The sequence below is a fragment of the Mustela putorius genome, unplaced genomic scaffold, assembly GCF_011764305.1.
Source record: "Mustela putorius furo isolate JIRA1106 unplaced genomic scaffold, ASM1176430v1.1 tig00003942_pilon_pilon_pilon, whole genome shotgun sequence".
In the NCBI taxonomy this organism is placed as follows: Eukaryota; Metazoa; Chordata; class Mammalia; order Carnivora; family Mustelidae; genus Mustela; species Mustela putorius.
In genome coordinates, this window is record NW_025422087.1 from 17,010,934 (window position 1) to 17,029,204 (window position 18,271).

General features: G+C 38.7%; 1 protein-coding gene across 1 annotated transcript in view; it reads right to left on the minus strand.

The window, feature by feature from the left end:
* Positions 1–3,277: 3,277 nt before the first annotated feature.
* The window catches only part of MRPS14 (mitochondrial ribosomal protein S14), a 28,460-nt gene continuing 13,466 nt past the window's right edge, over positions 3,278–18,271 (minus strand). The window contains exons 2-3 of the mRNA XM_004761958.3: positions 17,985–18,143; positions 3,278–3,751 (exon numbers count right to left, since the gene is read on the minus strand). Coding sequence (XP_004762015.1) covers positions 3,569–3,751; positions 17,985–18,143 — 342 coding nt within the window. The 3' untranslated portion in view covers positions 3,278–3,568. The remainder of the gene's footprint in view (positions 3,752–17,984; positions 18,144–18,271) is intronic.

Here is an 18,271-nt window from a genome sequence, read left to right on the forward strand (position 1 = left end):
TGCTCAGAAATAAAAATTAAACTTGAAAAGGAAGACATCTTTGTATAGTACCAGTTAGTAAAGTGCCACGGATCAGACGACTTTCAAAAGCTGTGACCATAAAACAAACATCCATCTATTTCTATATTCAATAAAGTTAACTAGGTTTTTGTTCGGTGGAATAGTTCTACCTCTCTAGGAGTATGTCAGGAAAGGCTTATTAAAAGGGAGGATTTCTTTTAGAATTCCACCCTCCCCCCAAAAAATCCAGAGTTAAGAGCAAACTGCAAGACTCCTGTGATCTCTATTACTACATCATGTTTATCAATGCAATCAGGTAAGAGAAAGCGATTAATAAGAAAAAATACAAGAGGATTAACCAAAACTACTACAGTTAGTAGGAGAATTTGGTAAACATGGTGTAGGGTAAAAGTTGGTAGGGTTTAAAATTAACAAATAGGGTGACTGTTAATTTAACAAAACTTAAAAAAAAAATTAGACACAACCTCTACAATAAAATTCCCGACATTGGTACATATAGAATAAACAAAAAGATCCAAGGCATCTGGAAGTTTTAGAATATAGTAACAGCATTTCAAAACTGCAGGAGAGCTGGGCATTTGAGATCATAGCCAGAAAGATCAAAGATCTAAATGTAAGAACGAAGCCAGAGAGTACTAGGAGACATGGACAGAACTCCACCTTAACCTAAGAGTGAAAGAAACTACTGTGTGACTTACAATCTAGAAGTAATAAAGCTAAATATTAGTAATTTAACCAGTGTTCATGTGGCAGAAAAGCTCCACAGTAACCCCCAAAACATGACATAACTGAGGGTTTCCAAATTACGAAGTTCATAGGAAAAGGAATGTAACTTTTAACTTGTACTAAAGATGCTCCCCTCCTTCAGAAGAAAAAAACACTATCTTTTACTGAAAAAACTTAAGAGAAGTTCAACCTATTGAGAGTACAGGGAAATACCCAATACAGGAATGGAATAAAGGTTGTGGAAGTTAAAACTCCTGCAGAAGCATAGCTGGTAATACCCACCAGAATTATATATGCATTTATCCTTTTTGACTCACAGTTCTACTTCTAGGCTCTTTCCCACAGCTAATATTGGCAAAAATGAATGATAAATGCAAAAAAATAGAAATACCCAAATGCCAATTAATTGAGGACTATCTGAATAAATAGCTGGGGAGGGGGTTCTTATAGTCACAAAAAGAAATGAATATTTCTACATACAGAATGATCAAGATCCAGGAAAAAACAAAGTGCAGAAAATTGTTTATGGTATACTTACCTTTTAATGTCCAAAAGGGTGAGACAGGTGAATACACAGACATATATACATATTTACTTATTTCAGAAAGCAACTAGAAGAGTAACCCAAAACTAATAATGGTTACCAGTAGGGAAAAGGATGAGATCGGGTGGAAACCATACTTGGGAGTGTATTTTTGTCTGCAATTTTGACGTTAGAACCATCTAAAATTTAACAATTTAAAAGCTAAATAAAAAGTAATCCTAACATTTGAAAACAAACCTAACCAAGTTGCAACAAACGTGATACTTGCAAGTGATTTAGAACACAGTATTTTGACTCTCCATTGCTAATGCAATGGGAGTTCAAAGAGAAACCCACAGGAGTCTTAACACACTGATCACTTAGGAGTAAAATCAGTGTATGCTGAAGCAATTTTTATGTATTATAAAGGTAATGAATAACTCGAGTCATTAAGAGTTTATACCTTAACAAATAACAGAATTGATACAAACTTACATTATTTTTTTTTAATGCATATTTCTTAGCAACATCCCCCCAAAGGGCCTAAAGGCAATGACAATTCAGAATTAAGTAGCAAACAGCAGCATTCTTAGTGCTCAGATGTGGTCTCTAAACATTTCATACTAAAAGGACCAGGGACCCTTGAAAAAATGTGAGGCAGAAAATATACAAGGTAAGCCTGCATTATCTTATGCCAGAAAATGAAGAAATAACCAAATATCCTTCATCAAGTTAACAGAATTCAGGACCCAGCAGTGGGAGGACACCAGAAAGCTGCCTTCTGATGGCATGGCAAAGTACACAGCACACGGGAAAATCCACACCTAAAAATCTAAACCTGAATCTAGTCAAGCCTCTCAGTCTTGCCCAATTTTCTATGTAAGACTTTTTACAACCTATCCTGTGCCTGCCTCAACTACCTTTGTTCACGCCCTGGCTTTGCAGAACGACTGCAACATCCTCCCAACTGGTTATCTTGCCGGGAGCTTTTCTGCTCGTGGCCCAGATCTACCACGCCATTGTCAGTTATCTGGAAAGCGAATGATGAGATCATTCCTCTGCTTAAAACTCTCCAATCATTGACATTTTTTTTTTTAAGATTTTATTTGTTTGACAGATAGGGAGATCACAAGTTGACAGGCAAGCAGAAAGAGGGGTAAGCAGACTCCCGCTGAGCAGAGAGCCGGATGTGGGTCGATCCCAGGACCCTGGGATCATGACCTGAGCTGAAGGCAGAGGCTTAACCCACTGAGCCACCCATGCGCCCCTAATGGCTGGCATTTCAATGAAGTCTTACCTTCACATAATGTATCTTCCAGGATACGGCCTTTGTCTTGTGTTTCATGTTTCTCATACGACAGAGGGGCTGCAGTCCCGCTCTTTGATGCCTCCGTGCCTCCATCCCCCGGATCCCTCTGCAAAAACCTCATCCCTTGCCTCCTGATAGAAGTCCAGATTTCAGCTCCAGGAACACATTCCAGATGTTAAGGGGGTGCTTCCATACTCACACCCTGGGCATTTTTATCACTGGGCTGATCACTGTTGAGTTACTAAACAATCTTTTGCGACCTTTATTCATTTGTTATAGATAAACCAGAAATAAGAAAATATATACTATTCCAACAAAACTTTCCTGCTTGGATACATCTCTGGAGGCTTTAAGAGACCTTTTGTTCCAAAGGCCGCTGAAGATGGAACAAGAAAACACTGAGTGTTTCTGCCTCTTTCCAGCCATCACGCAGAGAAGCAGAGGCCGAGTTAGATAACCAAGAACACCAGCTGCACCTTCTAACACATCGTTTCCGTAACAACGAGCTAGTGGTACAATGTGCTGTGCAGCTCGGGGAAGCCGGCCCATCTGACAAACTGCCCGATGAGCTACTTGTCCATGAGCTGCATTAACTATGAGATAATTCTGCTTTAGGAAATAATGCCCCTAAAAAATACAAGAACCCTCATGTGTTGCTAAAAGATTAAGTGTGAAGGAAAAGGCAGGCATACAGAAAATATTTTCACAGACTATTTTTTATTACTCTACTCCTTGTACTCTCTATGCATAGAAACAGTATGGTTAATTTTTAAGTCCAAGAGAAGAGAGAATCCGCAGATAGCCAGAATTCTGACAAAATGAAACATCCACCAAATTTCTTCATTTAAAATTAAAAAGTACTTTAACCATAGGCAGCATCAGGTAGACTAGACTCCCATCCTGGACCCCTATAAAACTAGGTTTTCATCTACTAGAGAAGCCTCCTCTTGCCAGAACTGGGTTCCCTGCTCAGTGGGTTCTGGAGCGGGTCACCATATTGCTCGCTGGACCCCCGACAGCTGCCCGTGGTCTGCTAAGTGACGGAAAACAATACGACTAAGCCTCCAGCGCCGCTTTACGCCACGTGGACGGGACGTCATCACACACCGATTTCGGATTCTAACAGGACAGCTATCCCGGGGAAGGGCAGCAATTTCTCCATCGGCCACGTCCTAAGGGAAGTCACAATATTATTACACCGATCACATGTGCACAGTTATTCTATATGCTTCAGTCAACGCTCAGAATAAGGGAACACAGGGCTAGAGCCACTAATGCACTCAGTTTCCCCAAAAAACCTTAGACACAGTCGTGAACCTTAACATCTGGGTACACACAAATAGACAAGTGACAGAAATGTCTGGCATGCTCCTAACATAATTTTTAAAAAATTTATAGAAGTTTAACCCAGAGGGGCACCTGGGTGGCTCAGTGGTTTAAAGCCTCTGGCTTCGGCTCAGGTCACGATCCCAGAGTCCTGGGATCGAGGCTTGCATCTGGCTCTCTGCTCATCAGGGAGCCTGCTTCCCTTCCTCTCTCTCTCTGCCTGCCTCTCTGCCTACTTGTGATCTCTGTCAAATAAATAAAGTCTGTAAAAAAAAAAAAAAAGAAATTTAACCCAGATATGCAAGAATCCATAAACTGTTATGTGGGAAGCTCCCTCACTTTTAACAGAACAGCTCTGTAATAAGCAACCGGAATGCAAACACACATCGTCAACACCCCAGCCCCGTCCTGTGGCTCGTAGTAGACACTGAACACAGGCACTGTTAGTCAGCAGCTCTCCTGGTTACTAAACGCCACCGATGGGTTCTCCTTCTTTAGGTTTTATATAAATCTAATCATGCCATTCTTTTTTATTCATTTCTCTTTGGTTTCTTTCATTCAGTAACACGCTTGAGACCCCTCCGTACGGCTGCGTGTGCCCTAATCCGTTTGTTCCCACTGGTGGTGATAGAGCGTTAATTCATTTACCCACTCTATAGCTGATGGGCATCTGGGCAGTTCTCAGTTTTGAGCTATTATGAATAGGGCAGCTACATAACTTTTTTAAAATCTTTTTTCTATTGAAGTACAGCTGAAATATGGTTACATTAATTTCAGGTCTACAGCAGTGACTTGACAAGTCTATACATTATGCTGTGCTTCCACATGTGTACCTACCACCTGTCACCACACAACTCTGTCACAATACCACGGACTATAATCCCTGCACCTCACCCTTCATCCCTATGACTTATTCATTCCTTAAGGGAAGCCTGTACCTCCCATTCCCCTTCACTGCTTATGCTCATCTCTCCTCTCCAATCCTGGCAACCATCAGTTTCTTCTATTTATGGGTCTGTTTCTGTATTTGTTTTGTTTTTTAAGATTCCACATGAATGTGAAATCTTATGGCATTTTTCTCTTATTTCACTTATAATACTTTCTAGATCCAACCATGTTGCTGCAAATGGCAAGATCTCACTTTCTATGACTGAAAAATACTCATTGCTTGTGCGTATGCTCACACCTACTCTCCCATCTTCTCCATCTATTTTCCTACTGATGGACACTTGTGTTGCTTCCGTATCTTGGCTATTGTAAATGCTGCTGCGGTATAGACTGGGGTGCATGTATCTTTGAATTAGTGGTTTGTTCTCAGGTAAATACCCAGTAGCGGAATTACTGAATCATACGATAGTTCTATGTTTACTTACTTGAGAAGCCTCCATACTGTCTTCCACAGTACCTAGACCAATTTATATCCCCACCAACACACATGAAGTTTCCCTTTAATCCACATCCTTGCTCATACGTGTTATTTCTTTTTACTTCTAACCATTCAGACGGGTGTGAGGTCAAATCGCCTTGGAGTTTTGGCTCGCATTTCCCGGATGATGAGTGATGTGGAGAATCTTTTCATGTGTCTGTTGGCCATCTGGAAGTCTTCTTTGGAAAAATGTCTATTCAGGTCCTCTGCCAAATCTCTTTTTTTTCCCCTCTATTTTTAAATTGGATTATTTGTTTTTGGTGTTGAGTTGTAGAAATCCTTTATGTATCTTGCCTACTAACCTCTTATCATTTGCAAATATCTTCTTCAGTAGGATGTCTTTTTACTTTGTTGATGGTTTCCTTAGACGTGCAAAAGCTTTTATTGGGGGTGTTAGTCCCAATAGTTTATCTGTGCTTTTGTTTCCCTTGCCTGAGGAGACATCACTAGAAAAACGTTGACACTTAGGCTGCTTCCATTATCTTGGCTGTTGTAAATAATGCTGCTGTGAACATGGAGGTGCAGATATCTTCCTGAATCACTAGTTTCATTTTCTTCAGACACTCAGAAATAGAACTGCTGGGCCATACGGTAGTTCTATTTTTAACTATCTGAGGAAACTTCATACAGTTTTCAATAATTAATGCACCAATTTACATTCCCACCAACAGGGCAGAAGGGTTCTCTTCACATCCTCACCAAAACTTATCCGTTGTCTTTTTGGTAATGTCATTCCAACAGGTAGGAGGTGATATTGCACTGTGGTTTTGATTTGCATTTCCCTCATCATAAGTGATACTGAGCATCTTTTCATGTTCCTGTAGCAGACGTTTTTAGGTCTTTGGAAAAATGTCTACTCAGATTCTCTGTTCATTTTTCAACTTACTTTTTTTTTTTTGCTATTGAACTATAGGAGTTCCTTATATATTTTGGATATTAACTCTTTATCAAGTCCTTTGCCGTGCAGAAGCATTTACTTTTATGTAGTCCCACTCATTTTTGCTTTTGTTTGCTTGTGCTTTTGGTGTCCTATCTTAACAATCACCCCCAAGACTAATGTCAAGGAGCTTTTCTCTTGTGTTTTCTTGTAGAAGATTTAGTTTCAGGTTTTCCTTTTAAGTTTTCACACATTTTGAGTGAATTATTGTGAGTGGTGTAAGATAGGAGTTCAATTCCATTCTTTTGCATGTGAACATCCAGTGGCCCCAACACCATTTATTAAAGCAGCTATTTTCTCTCCACTGAGTAGTTTGGGTTCCCTTGTTGAATATTTGTTGAACCCATATGAGTAGGTTTATTCCTGGGCTCTTGGTTCTCTTCCATTGTTCTAGGTGTCTGTTTTTTACACAGTATCATACTATCTTGAATATTACAACTTTGTAATAAAGTGGTTTAAGATTTTATTTTTAAGTAATCTCAACACCCAGTGTGGGGCTTGGAACTCACAACCCTGAGTTGTGAGACTGCAAGCTCCACTGACTGGGCCAGCCAGGAGCCCCTATAACAATTTAAATTAGGAAGTGTGTTGCCTCCAGTTTTGTTCTTTCTCAGGACTGCTTTGGCTATTCAGGGTTCTTCTGTGATTCCTATGAATTTTAGGATTTCTTTCTTTTTTTTTTTTTTACTTTTGTGAAAAATGCCTTTGAAATTTTGATAGGGATTACAAAAAGCCTATAGATGACTTTGTGTAGTATGGACATTTCCTTTTCTTTTCAAGGCTTATTTATTTGAGGGGCAGAGGGGTAGAGGGAGATGGCAAGAGAGAAGGCCAAAGAGACTCCCCACAGAGCAAGGAGACCGACATGGGGCTCGATCTCCTATTCATGACCTGAGCTGAAATCAAGTCAGACACTAAACCGAAAACTACCCAACTGCCCCAAGTATGGACTTTTTAACAATATTAATTCTTCTGATCCATGAATACAGCATATCTTTTCATTTATGTCTTCTTCAATTTCTCTCATCAATACCTTATAGTTTCCAGCATACAGATCTCTCCCTTCCTGAAGTTTATTCCTACGTATTCTACTGATTTTGATGCTATTGTACATATGATTGTGTTATTTCTTTTTCAGGTATTTTGCTTTTAGTCTACACAAACACAACTGATTTTCATATCCTTCCACTTTACTGAATTCATTTATCAGTTCTAGCAGTATTTGGTGCAATCTTTAGGTTTTTCCTTATAAAAGATCACATCTGCAAACAAAGACAGTTTTACCTTTTTTTTTTTTTTAAACTTGTTTATCCACAAAAGCTTAACCAAATGAGCCACCTAGGCACCCCTGTAGTTTTTTTCCTTATAGTGTTCTTATCTGGGTTTGGTAACCGGGTTATGCTGGCTTGATAAAATAAATTTGGAAGTGGTCCCTTGACTTCAAGTTTTGGGAAGAGTTTGAGAAATATTGGTATTAAATCCACCTTTTTATTTAAAAAAAATTTTTTTTTTTTTTAAAATTTTAGGAGAAGGGGGAGGGGCAGAAGGAGAAGGGGAGAATCCCAAGCAGGCTCCACACCCAATGAGGAGCCTGAGGCAGGAGTTGATCTCACAACTCTGAAATCATGACCCAAGCCGGAAATAAGATTCAGGCACTTAATCAATTGTGCCACCCAGGCACCCTGGTATTAATTCACCTTTAAATGTTTGATAGAATTTGCTCAGGAAGCCACATGGCACTGGGCTTTTTTGAAATGTTTCTGATTACTAATTCAATAGTGTTATTATTATTGGTCAGTTCAGATTTTCTATTTCTTCTCCATTTAGTCTTATTAGGAGGTATATTTCTAAGAATTTATCTATTTCTTCTAGGTTATCCAATTTGTTGGCATATAATTGCTCAAACTTTCAAAGGAAAGTTTCTTTCTTTCTTTTTTTTTTTTTTTTTAAAGATTTTATTTATTTATTTGACAGAGAGCAAAAGAGTACTAGCAGGGGCAGTGGCAGAGGGAGAGGGAAAAGCACACTCCCTGCTTACCAGGGAGCCCGATGCAGGGCTCAATCACAGACCTGGGATCATGACCTGAACTAAAGGCAGATGCTCAACCAACTGAGCTACCCAGGCGCCCTGGTTCATGCCCTGGTTCATATCAGTTTCTTACGATACTTTGTATTTCTGTAATATCAGTTGTAATGTTTCCTTTTTCATTTCTGATTTTGAGTTCTTGCTCTTTTTAACTCAGTTTAGCTAAAGATTTGTCGATTTTATCTTTTCAAAACATCAGCTCTTAGTTTCATTGATCCATAGTGTTTTCTGGTTTCTATTTCATTTACTTCTGCTTTAATCTTTTTATTTCTTTTTCTTCTTCTTTTTTAATTTTTATTTATTTTATTTTTTTTTTAAAAGATTTTATTTATTTATTTGACAGAGAACACAAGTAGGCAGAGAGGCAGGCAGAGAGAGAGAGAGAGAGAGAGAAGCAGGCTCTGCACTGAGCAGAGAGCCCGATGCGGGGCTCGATCCCAGGACCCTGGGATCATGACCTGGGCTGAAGGCAGAGGCTTTAACCCGCTGAGCCACCCAGGCGCCCCTGTTCTTTTTTTTTTTAAACAGTAAACTCTACCCCCAATGTGAGGCTTGAGTTTATGACCTGGAGATCAAGAGCTGCACATTCTACCGACTGAGAAAGTCAGGTGCCCTGTTACTCCCTTTCTTTTGCTAACCTGGGCTTAGTTTACTCTTCTTTTTCTAGTTCCTTAAGATACAAAGCTAGATTATTTTTCTTATGATTTTTGAGTCATGAAACCTGTGGGAAACCTGTGGGATGCAGATCAATAAGAGGAAATGGGTTTAAGAGGAGGCTGGAGAAGGGTAACAGAGCCCTGACACCTATGGTAGAGATTCTGACTGCTGGAGAAGCAAAGATGAGAGAATGGATGAGATTTACATTTTTAAAAGATTGTTTGCAATAGAGAGAATGAATCTGGTAAGGGGAAAAGTGGTTGAGATGGAGGAAAGAGAGATTACTACTACAGAAGCCTGCGTTAATGATTTTATTCTTGTTTATGTACATACTAGTGTGTGATTATATTCACTTAAATATGACAATTATGACTGACCCTGTGCTAGACTGAGAAATCACAGTAATTACTCTAACATATGAAAAGTGCATAAATTAAACAAGAAAATGCATACAAAAGCCACTAACTTAACACAAACTATTAAGTTTCAAAAAATATTTTCTCCGTACTTTATTTTTTTTTGGTGTAACTCTAAATGGGATTGTTTTCTTAATTTCTCTTTTTGCTACTTCATTATTATAGAGGAATGCCATATTTTTATCTTGCATCTTTATTAAAATCATTTATCAGTTAACAGTTCCTTGGTGGAGTCATTTGGGTTTTCTTCTTTTACAGATTTTATTATTATTTTACCATTTATTATTTTAGAGAGAGAGCGAGAACATGTACTGCATGTAAGTGGAGGAAGGAGGGGTGGGGAGAGGAAGAAAGGGACTCTCTCAAGCAGACCCTGGGCTTAGCACAGAAACCAACACCTGGGCTCGATCTCATGACCCTGAGATCATGACTAGAGCTGAAACCAAGAGTTCGATGCTTAACCTGGAGCCATCCAGGTGCTCACGGGTTTTCTCTATATAGTATCAAGTCACCTATGAACAGTAAACAGTTTTACTTTTTTTACCAATTTTGAGGACTTTTCTTTTTTTCCCTTGTGTGACTGCTGCAGTTCAGAGTTCCAGTACTATGTCGAATAAAAGCAGTGAAAGTGGACAGCCTAGTCTTGTTTCCAAACTTGGTGGAAAAGCTTTCAATTTTTCACCACCAAGTAGGACACTAGCTGTAGATTTTTCATATGTTGAGGTATGTTCTCTCTAAATCCACTTTGTTAAGTTTATCATGAATGGCTGTTGTATTTTGTCAAATGCATCTACTGAGATGATCATATAGTTCTTACCCTTTCCGGTTAGTCTGAATATCATGTTGATTCATTTGCCACAAGTGAACCACACATCTCTGAAATAAATCCCTCTTACTGTGATACATGAACCTCTAATGTACTGCTGACATTGCTTTGCTAATTTTTTTTAGTAACTGACTTTTTATTTATTTATTTTTTCCCCCCATGTTCATCAGAGATTTTGGCCTGTGGTTTTCTTTTTTTGCAGTGTTTCTGTCTGGTTTTTGTACCAGGTAACAGGGGCCATGTAGAATGAAGTTTTGGAAGTTTCCCTTCCTCTTTATTTACTGGAATAGTTTGAAAAGAACAGATATTAATTCTTCTTTAAATGTTTTATAGACTGTATCTGTGAAGGCATCTGGTCCTGGAATTGTGTTGTTGGGAGTTTTTTGATTACCAGCTCAATTTCATTACTAGTACTCGGTCTGTTCAAATTTTCTCTCTTCCTGATTTGCTGTGGGGAATTGCAGGTTCTAGGAATTCATCCTTTTTTTTTCTAGGTTGTCCAATTTGCTGGCATATAATTTTCAAATATTCTCTTGTAATCCGTTGTTATTTCTGTAATATCAGTTATTTCCTCTTTCATTTTTTTATTTCATTCCTTACTTTTTCTTGATAAGTCTGGCTAAATGCTTGTCAATTTTATTCATCTTTCCAAAGAACTCAGCTTCATCACTGATCTTTTCTATTTTTTTTCCCATGTCTACTTCATTTATTTCTGTTCTGATCTTCATTATTTCCTTCCATCTACTAGCTTTGAGATTTTGTCCTTTTTCTAGCTCCTTTAAGTGTTAGGTTAGGTTGTTTGAGATTTTTCTTGTTTTTGGGGGTAGGCCTGTATGACTCTAAACTTCCCTCTTGGAAATGCCTTTGCTGTGTCCTAAAGATTTTGAACTTTACTGTGTTCGTTTTCATTTGTCTCCATGTATTTTTTAATTTTCTCTGATTTTTTCCGGATTCATTCATTGTTTAATGTCATGTTTATTCTTCAAGTGTTTGTATTTTGTTCTTGTAACTGATTTCTAGTTTCATACTGCTATGGTCAGAAAAGATGTTTAATATGATTTCAGTCCTCTTATATTTATTGAGACTCGTTTTATGACCTTACATGTGATCTATCCTAGAGATGTTCCCTGTGTACTTGAAAGGAATGTGTATTCTGCTGTTTTTGGATAGCATGTTTAATATATATGCTAGGTCTGTCTGGTCTAATGTGTCATTCAGAACCATGGCTTCCTTATTTTCTTTCTGGATGGTCCCCACTGAGGTAAATTGGGTATTAAAGCTCCCTACCATTTAGTTTTACTGCCAGTCTCTCCCTTTATATCTATTACTATTTGCTTTATGTATTTAGGTGGTCCTATGTTGGGTACAGAGATAGTCTCAATTAATATATCCTCTGGGTGGACTAATTCCTTTATCATCATCTAATGCCCTTGTTTCTTGCTACCTTACAAAACAAGGTTCATAAACTAAGGAAACAGGAGGCCAAATTTAGACCACTTTAGGTTTAGACATTTACCACTATTTTTAAAAAAAAATTTTTTTTTAAAGATTTTATTTATTTATTTGAGAGAGAGAGACAGTGAGAGAGAGCATGAGCGAGGAGAAGGTCAGAGGGAGAAGCAGACTCCCCATGGAGCTGGGAGCCCGATGTGGGATTCGATCCGCGATTCCGGGATCATGACCTGAGCCGAAGGCAGTCGTCCAACCAACTGAGCCACCCAGGCATCCCATTTACCACTATTTTTTAATATTTAAAATAAAGCTTTTTTTTTTTTTTTTAAACCATAATAAACAAAACAATCTATTATAACTGACTTCCAGGGGCACCTGGCTGGCTCAGTGAGTGGAGCATACAACTCTGGATATCGAGGTCATGAGTTTGAGTCCCACACTGGGTATAAAGATTATTTAAATAAATACAAACTTAAAACAAAAGCCTGACTTTCAGAAATGCTCAAATTATTTTTTAAAGCGTGATCTAAGTTTCTTTTCACATTTAAAAAAAATGCCCAATTTTCTTTGCCAAACTTATCCAAAATACTAAATTTTCATTTTATTTTATAGCTATATAACAGAGTGCCCTAAAGTGATGTTCAAGATCTCTCTCTCTAAACCCTAATGGTCTCTACCTTCCTTTTAAAATATATTATCTTTTGAGTCATCATCCCCAGAAACATTGGAGAAAAAAATTATGAATTAAATACCCATAAAGTCTTCGTTTCTACTATAGAATAACAATTTATCATCTAACCCACAGTGGTCTACCGACTGAGTAAGGCTGGGTTTCTTCTCAGCCATAGCTGATACAACTCATAAAGCAATTGTGGCCTGAGACAGGTCAGTCTTTGATCTGTACATTTTGACCAGTTTTAGCCCCCAAAGGTGTTTTTTTCTCCTCAATCTCTTCACCAATTTTGCTTTTTCTTAATCTTTGTTTGGGAAGATCTTCTTTTACAAAGTCACTCTGTAGATCACTGAAGGCCTTAGTACCAAGTGATTTAGATTCACATGCACAGATTTTTTTTTTTTAAGATTTCTTTTTAAGTAATTTCTAAAACGTGACATGGGGCTCAAACTTACAACCCTGAGAGATCAAGAGCAGCACGCTCTTATCAACTGAGCTGCCCAGGTGCCCCTGCACGGACATTCTTGAAGGTATTTTTCAAGTATGTACTTTCTTCAAATTCACTGTGTGTTTAAAATTTTTTTGAAATACCAGTTTCCTTCCGTTGAAGATGCTGGTATCTCTGAAAAATCTGATCATTTTCTTCATTCTTTACTTAAGACGTCTTACCACACTGCAACAGGAATTAAATGAAGATCTAGCTTTCCTTAATCATTCTCTAAGTGTTGCACTCACAGCTTGTCTTCCTGAACTGCTTATATGGGGAGACAGTGGACTGGCACAGGCCTGTGGAGTGCTAGGTAAAATCACAGCTGAGTCAGATATGCTTTCTATCTCCAAAATGAAACCTTGGTTTACCTCTTCCTCTGCCATCCCCAGAGTGCAGAAAACATGCCTAAGGTATTGCTAGCCTGTTTTTTTTGGTTTTCATTTTTATTTGCATGCAATATGTTTTTCTATCCCATACTTTCAGTTTGTATCTATCTTTAGGTCTTGAAGATGAGTGTCCTGGCAGCATGTAGCTGGATCTTTCTTTTTATCCATTCAGTCACACTATGTCTTTTGATTAGAGCATTTAGTCCTTCATATTTAAATGATTACTGATAGATATGCACTTACTATCAGTTTGTTCATTGTGTCCTTATCGTGTTTGTCTGTTTTTTTTTCCTTCTCTTGCTCTCTTCCCTTGGAGTTTGACATTTTATTTAGTGTTATGCTTGGATTACTTTTTATTTTTTGTGTATCTACTTTAACTTCATTTGTGGTTACTACTGGCTTATATATAACATCTTATGCGTCTAAGTCTTTATTACATTGACTGTAGCTAAAGTATGAACTAAAAGCACTAAATTCCTGCCCTCCATGTTTTATGTATATGATGTCATATTTTATATCTTATTTTGTGTATCTTTAGACAAATTTTCATAGATAAAATTGATTATTCTACTTTAGTTTTTAGGTTTTAACCTCCATATTGGCTTTATAAGTGAATAATCTACTACCTTTAGTATGTTTGCCAAATTTAACCAAGGAGGTGAAAAATCTATACTCTGAAAACTGTTAAGACACTGATGAAAGATATTGAAGACAATACAAAAACTGGAAAGATACTGCATGGTCATGGATTGGAAGAATTATTATTATTAAAATGTCCGCATTACCCCAAGTAATTTATAGATTCAGTGCAATCCCTATCAAAATACCAACACCATTTCTCAAAGAATTAGAACAAAAATTTGTCTGGAACTATAGAAAGCCCCGAATAGCCAAAGCAATCCTGAGAAACAACAAAGCTGGAGGTATCCCAATCCCAGATTTCAAGATATACCACAAAGCTATAATAATCAGAAGTATGGTACTGGCAGAAAAAGAGACAAAACAGATCAATGGAATAGGAAGTCCAGAAATAAATCCATGCTTTTATGGTCAATTAATCTATGACAAAAGAGGAATGAATGTACAATGAGGAAAAGACAGTCTTTCCAATAAATGGTGTTGGGAAAACTGGACAGCTACCTGCAGAAGAATGAAACTGGACCACTTACTTATACCATACAGAAAAATAAACTTAATATGGATTAAGGACCTAAATGTGGGACCTGCAGCCATTTAACTCCTAGAAAACATAGAGAATATCTTGGATATCAGCCTAGCAACATTTTTCTAGATACATCTCCTCGGGCCAGGGAAACAAAAACACAAACTATCGGGACTACAGCAAAATAAAAAGCTTTTGCAGATGGAAGGAAACCATCGTCAAAACAAAAAGGCAACCTACTGAATGGGGAAAGATGTCTACCAACAATACATCTGATAAAGGGTTTATATCCAAAGTACATAAAGAACTTAAACAACTTGGGGTGCCTGGGTGGCTCAGTCATTGAGCTTCTGTCTTTGGCTTAGGGAATGATCCCAGAGTCCTGGGACTGAGCTTCACATCAGGCTCCCTGCTTAGTGGGAAGCCTGCTTCTCCCTCTCCTACTCCTCCTGCTTGTGTTCCCTCTCTCACTGTGTCTCTCTCTGTCAAGTAAATAAATAAAATCTTAAAAAATAACCAAAAAAACAAAAAAAGAACTTCAACAACTCAATATCAAAAAACCAAATAATCCAATTAAGAAATAGGGAGAGGAATTAAACAGACATTTTTTCAAAGAAGACATATAGATGGCCAAAAGACACATGAAAAGATGCTCAACATCAAGATCAAGGAAATGAAAATCAAAACCACAATGAGGTCTATCAGCTTACAACTTTCAGAGTGGGTAAAATCCAATGTTGGTAAGGATGTAGAGTAAATGGGCTCCTCCTCTACTGTTGACGGGAACGTGTACTGGTGTAGCCACTGAGGGAAACAGTAGTTTCCTCAAAAAATGAAAAATAGAAATACTACAAATCCAGTAATTCCTCAAGTGGGTAGTTGCACAAAGTAAACAAAAATAGTAATTCCAAAGAATACATGCGCCCCTATTCTAGCACAGCATTATTTATAGTAATCAAGATATGGAAGCAACCCAAATGTGCAATGATAGATGAATGGATAAAGAAGATGCGGTGTGTATATACAACGGAATATTATTCAGTCTTAAAAGATTAGATCCTGCCATTTGTGACAACACAGATGGACTCAGAAGTTATTATACTAAGTGAAATAAATCAGAGAAAGACAAATCCCTATGATTTCACATATAGGTGAAATCTAAAAAACAAAACAAATGAACAAATAAACAACTATAGCAGAAACTGACCCATAAGAACAGAAAACTGGTGACTGCCAGAAAGCAAGTAGGTAGATACCCTGGCAAAAGGGGTGAAAGGAAGTGGAAAGTACAGGCTTCCAGTCATGGACTGCATAAGTCCCAGGGATGAAATGTACAGCATAAGGAATATAGTCAATGTATTGTAAATAGTGTTATATGGTAACTACACTGGTGGTGAGCATAACCTTTCGTATAGAGTTGCTGAATTACTATGTTGTATCCCTGAAACAAACAGTGCATGTGAACTATACACTTAATTAAAAAACAAAAAAAGATGGACGGGGGTGCCTGGGTAGCTCAGTCGTTAAGTGTCTGCCTTAGGCTCAGGTCATGATCCCAGGGTCCTGGGATCAAGCGCCACATGGGGCTCCCTATTCTGCAGGAGGCCTGCTTCTCCCTCTCCCACTGCTTGTGTTCTCTCTCTCATGGTCTGTCAAATAAATTAATAAAATCTTAAAAAAAAAAAAAAGATGGGACACCTGGATGGCTCAGTCAGTGAAGTGTCTCAGGGTCCTGGGATTGAGCCCTACATCGGGCTCACTGCTCAGCAGGTAGCCTGCTTCCCCAACTCTCTCTCTGCCTGCCTCTCTGCCTACTTGTGATCTGTCAAATAAATAAATAAAATCTTAAACAAAGAGAATTATCAAAATACATATGTTGCACATCTAAAAAAAGAATTATTTCCTAATCTCCAAAAGCTTATGCATGTGCTCCCACTATGAGATACTTAGAGAATTATAAACAACACAGCTAGTGAGTGAATAGTAGACAGCGCTGCAGAGAGGACTGGAGAGGAGAAATCACGAGGCTACAAGTGAAGTTCCCTGGAGGCTGTCCTAGAAGAGCTCTAAGTTACTGACGTACGCATGTACCTACCATATACAAACACATATACCACTCCTTGTTCCCCAAAACACTTAAATTGGGGGCATAAGTTTGATTTGTTTGCTATTTGGTAGGCAACACAGAGCCAGGATCAATTCCTACAACTCTCAGAGTCTTTGAAAAGCTACTGCTGGGTCTCATACCAGAGCCATTTCTTCTGGGGGTCTTCTTCAGTAATTCCTCTGTGACACCTTAAGCTGATTCTCAGGGGCCACCTCCTACTACTCCCTAAATATAGGCAAGTAGCTTAATGCTGTATGGTAAAGGCTCTAACAGAGTGGTTCAGGGCAATCAGTTTTCTGCTGATGGCTAATCTAGACAAAGTTTTAAAAAATCTGTAGTAATGAATGGCCTGTATATTATTCAGCCAGCTTCTTTAAGTAGTTTTTTTTTAATCTCACTCTGAGCTTTTGACAGTTTCAGTAGTCCCGAGTTTGAGTTATACTCCTTGGTAAGACTCTTATGCTTTGTTTCTTTAAAGACTTATTCATTTATTGGAGAGAGAGAGCAAGAGGGAGGGAGGGAGATGAGGAGAGAGAAGGGAGAGGAAGAGAACCCTGAAGCAGACTCTCTGCTACGTACAGAGGCCAGAGATGCAGGGCTGGATCCCAGGACCCGGAGATCACGGCCTGGGTTGAAATCAGGAGTCCGTTGCTTAACGGACTTAACCACCCAAGCACCCCGACAAGACTCTTGAATGGAGGTATTTTATGTCACCAGGTAAGTGCAGGACCTTATGCTTCAAGAAGTCAAACAGGGTTGACATCCTCTTACTCAAGTTAAGGAGTACAAGAAAGTAAACCTAGATGGAAAGCCACCTCAGCACAGAGAAGTGGGCAAAGGAGTTCAGAGAGGCAGGCTCGGAACTGCCCTGGGGGAGGACCCATGTAGGCCACCTACGAGGCACGTGGCCAGCCTCATGGGTCAGCAGAGCCTCCCAAAGCTTTGACAGTTGAGAGAGTAGGAAGAAGTCAGGGAGTGGGGGAGATCTTAGGTCAAAATAATTGCTCAATTTGTGCGGCTACCATGAACCAGTACTTTTTTTTTTTAAGATTTTATTTATTTGATAGAGAGATCGCAAGCAGGCAGAGAGGCAGGCAGAGAGAGGGGGAAGCAGGCTCCCTGCAGAGCAAAGAGCCTGACGCAGGGCCTGATCTCAGGACTGAGATCTTGACCTGAGCCGAGCCAAAGGCAGAGGCCTAACCTACTGAGCCACCCAGGTGCCCCCCACACCAATACTTTTTAAGTGTCATCTAGTGAAACGGTTAAAAGGCTAGTTAGGAATGAATAGTTCTCTTCAGGCTGAAACTCACCAAAATCACTTCAAATGTGTTCAATTATGTTGACTAGGAGATTTTGATCATATTCTCCAGATATTTTATTGTTACTAAGTCCCAACAGTATCAATGGTGCTCTGATTTGAGAATGATCTTGGGGTAGACAGGGACTCATCAATCAGCTCACCTGAAGATCTTTTGGCAAAATGGTATTCTTCCTGAGTGAATTGATCCGCAGCCTCTCATCTGCATATTCATAAGCCATTTTTCGTCTCTTCACATCACGCAACATTTTCCAGTCTACATAATAACCTCGAACTTGGCCTGAAGGTGATGAAGGAACCATCTGAAAGATAAGGAACAAGGTAGAAGCATCAGCAGACGCAGGCCCTGCCAGTTTCTCTCACCCTGTGAACCTTCTATTGACTATTTATGACCCAAGAGTTTTTTTTCTAATAATTTTGGATCACTTTA